Source organism: Morone saxatilis, unplaced genomic scaffold, assembly GCF_004916995.1.
Source record: "Morone saxatilis isolate NCDOM2014 unplaced genomic scaffold, NCSU_SB_2.0 Contig12, whole genome shotgun sequence".
Classification (NCBI taxonomy): domain Eukaryota; kingdom Metazoa; phylum Chordata; class Actinopteri; family Moronidae; genus Morone; species Morone saxatilis.
Window position 1 is genome coordinate 8,454,791 of NW_023339674.1, and position 3,874 is coordinate 8,458,664.

At 40.4% G+C, this 3,874-nt stretch overlaps 1 protein-coding gene across 2 annotated transcripts in view; it reads right to left on the minus strand.

The window, feature by feature from the left end:
• Positions 1-3,874, minus strand: part of nek7 (NIMA-related kinase 7) — a 56,419-nt gene that overhangs the window by 33,440 nt on the left and 19,105 nt on the right. The window contains exon 2 of one of the 2 annotated variants that reach the window (XM_035653376.1): positions 2,794-2,881. The exons of the other annotated variant lie outside the window; for it this stretch is intronic. Within the exon in view, the coding sequence (XP_035509269.1) occupies positions 2,794-2,853 (60 nt within the window). The 5' untranslated portion in view covers positions 2,854-2,881. The remainder of the gene's footprint in view (positions 1-2,793; positions 2,882-3,874) is intronic. 2 annotated transcript variants of the gene reach the window in all.

Sequence of the window (3,874 nt, forward strand, 5' to 3'; positions counted from 1 at the left end):
AGAGAGACAGAGAGAGAGAAAGGTCCACACTAAGCCAGCTGAATTCAAGAACGCATATCTCCATTTTGGCACACTGAACCAACATTTTAGACCGAACTGTCTCCAGAGTGACGACTGTGGTCGTGCATTTTGGTGTTGATGGCGATAATTAGATTAGAGAAAACGAGGAAAAAATGATAAGACATTAAATGTAATACAAGGGTCCCAGGCCAGGCACGAACAAGGGACAATGTAGTTCATGTGCCTTAACCCCTGGGCCACCGTTGTGACCCATGATCATTTTAAAATAATGAATTTAAATCATTTTAAATCTTAATATAGCTGATGATACAATACAGGTGTTGTCATCACCTGTATTCATGTTGATTTTGTCAGACAAATTTGGAATCAGAAAGTAGTGAATAATTTAGTGCAGTACACTAGAGTACTGTTCTCCTTGTTAACAGTTAGCATTTATGACCTGCAGACTTCTACTTGTTGAGTTGCTGGACAACAAAAAATAAAAATTGTATACAAATCAATTGTAATTTGAGCTGTATTAAAACCCAGAACAGCTAACCAGCTGAAACCTAGCTAAATAACTGCACTGCATGTTTCATACTGCTAACCAGATATTGGCTGTGATGCACAGTTTGCCAAAACAGGATGGAGAAGAAGAGATTTTGTCATTTGTTTTGTTTACTTACTGTTCAAGCATTTAAGTATGGATGGGGATCACCACAAAAATGGATTACTGTGGAGGGATACAAGGAGAGACAGAGACAGAAACAGGCGGGAAGGGGGGGCCCACTCCTACCCTCACCAGTCACCTGGCCCCTTGAGCACGGCACCATGCAATATTCATCTTCAGCCAGTCAGACAGTGAGCCAGCCAGGCAGTCAAACGGGCAGGATTCACCCCAAAGGTGCTTTTCGTTCTTCTCCTCTCAATTTGCTCCACAACCGCACCGCCGAGTCTCGGCGCTTACAGACAGATCCGTGTCTGTCAAACTCTGCAGTGACTATCAAAATCTGATCTGAAGGGGCCTCCTCAACAACCCTCCCACTCACTCAAAGAGCAAATGCGCCATTAAAAATGCACATCTTACCAGCTCATCTCGTTTACCTAATGCATATGCATCATACCTCCGGGACCAAGAGAAATGATATTGCAAGCGATACAGAATATCCTTCATCAGATATACAATTCAGATTTCTTCAGGAGGAGGCTGGTGGGTTTTTTTCCCCTGTGCTACCATGCAGACTGAACCTTGGGAAAGTGTGAAACAGATTCAGGACTTGTTGAAAGACACCCATCTGGATGCTGATTAGACAGCCATCTACATATTCTCACCGTCTCTCCCCATCTCTCACTTAATGTGAAATCAGTTCAGCCGTGCTCTTTGAGAGTAAAAAACAATGACGCAACATAGAAAGTTCACCGTGCTACCAGTAACTTAAGCACAAAAAGTGGGCCTGGAATTAACACCGATGTAAACTGCTAGAAATAGATTGAAAAACAGAGAGAGAAATCATTAAGCCTGAACAATAACACATAATCAGCTGTTGGGAGATCAGTGGAAGATCTAGTGCTTGTGTGTGTATTTGCGTGGGGGGGTGTTGCCTAAGTGAAATTAATCATTAGAGCTTTTATCTGACTTTCTTCTGTGTGCAACCCAATTTATCCTTAATTTTGCAATTACACATCTTAGAATAAATTAACCCCCTTGGCAATTCCAGTGTTAATGTTGCAGTGCCCTGGCATACACGAGAAAAACAACAACTGAGAGTGCAGGCCTATTTTTAGTGTTGTTTATTTCTAAAAAATAAATAAATAAAAATCCACATTTACTCTGGGGCATATGGATGATCCTCTTTGTTTAAAGCCTATTCAATAGTTATAGAGGCAAAAACATCCTTCTGGAAAGAAATCAATGGGCCTGATGTTGGAGGGCGGTATTAAAATCCAACAATGACCAGATCTGCACAGAGCAAACCTGAGTTGTATCGAACCAAGAGAGGCATGCAGGGAGGCCAGGCTCTGCCAACCTCCAGAGCTCTGATCAATAGTAACAACTCAACATTCATCCACTGCTGTCTATCTCTCACACAGGCTACAGTGGACTGCAGGATGCTCAGACTGCAAGCACAACTTGACTGATGCAAAGGGAAAAAGAGTAATAAGGAATATTTACAGTTGAGAATGTGAAGGGGCTGGTACTATGGTAGGTACTATGCTTGCAATGAATCGATGAATGGATTATAGCATCATAAATTATTTAATACTTCTCCCTTGTCAATGGATCTACAGGGAAACAATTTGTAATGCCACAATCCTTATTAAATTTGATAAAATCACTCAGTACATAATAAGATTAAATGTGACATGACCGAAATAGAAACTGACAGCAAGAGGGATGGACCATATAGATAACATCTTTTATGATGGTGTTTGTCATTTTATAGAAAACCAGATACAGTTTAAAAAAAATTACTGAGAAACAGTTTACAGATAGATTGGCTGTTTTCATTCCTGTAAGGGTCACTGGAACGGATAATAATAATAATAATTATTATTAGTATCATCATCATCATCCCGCCATATAGCAGACCTGCTTATTGTTTTGCAACATTGGTCACAATGGCCTAAAAAAAGAGATTTTAAAAAAGCACCTACCTGAAAAGAAATAGCATGACCAAATATCTGGCAGCTGACAATTTTCATCATCTCCCTTTATGTGTCCTTATGTGTCTTCACAAACCTTAGTTGGCAGCTTGGCTTGTGTTCATGTGTGTGTCTGTGTGTGGAGTCTACCTGGGGTTGAAAGACTGGCACGGCTGCTTGCTGTCCTTGTGGCTGCGTGTCCATATCCATGGTGTTAGGAGCTTGATCCTTTGCACCTCTGAGAATAAACAAACAAAAATAGAACCTCTGCTTAGTCGACTCAGAGTCGACAATCAGACAAAAAACTGCGCTATCATTTCCTTTAAAAAAATACCACTGAACTCTACAATAACATTTCACAACAAAAAAATTATAATCTCAATCAGCTGCACAACTGTTCTCTGTTGTTCAGCAGCAAACTATTGAGTGCTTGTTGCTGCCAGAGTGTCCTGTTTCCGCAGAACAGGATCCCACGTCATGCCTGTGCATTTGACACTCTTTGTCTGGGTCCTTCTCAAGTTGCAGCATGGCAAAGTTACAGCACGCAGCAATATTAATCTGAACAAAGCAGAGATAATGCCACTCTGTGGTTCCTTGGCATTCCTCCAAAGAACCCTTTCATGGGAATTACAGGTTTAAACAATTCCACTTTATTTCCCGATTTCCGAGAAAATATAGGTCACACCGAGGTGAGTGTGTTGGGTATGGGTGTATGCCATGGTTCTGTATAATTGCATGTTCTGGCTTGTAGCCTAGAAGCAAGCTAATTGCATAAGATATTCCACCACCAGTTGCTTGGCTTATCACCGCACTTAAAAACAGACAGTGCCATAATATGAAATGTTACCTGAATGAATAATTTACACAAATCTTTGAAAAAAAAAAGGAAGTATGATGCAAAAATTATATTCACACATGCAATTAGCTTATGATTCCAGAGTCTCAACTCATGTATGTGGGAAGAAGTCAGATTTTGACAGATGCTCTAGTATCACTTGAAGTGAACACTGTAATGCACATAATATGGTTACATAGTCGGACAATTAACACCAATTTACTAAGAATTTACACAGGATACAATGAATGCATAACAGCATCATGTGTCAGCCTCAAGTAAACACATATGTGAGGTGAGGAGTTGGCAACATACAAAATTAAGTCAAGAAAAGGTGTGCACACATATCTGCTGTAACGCTTGAGACACACACAGACACAAAGACACACACACACA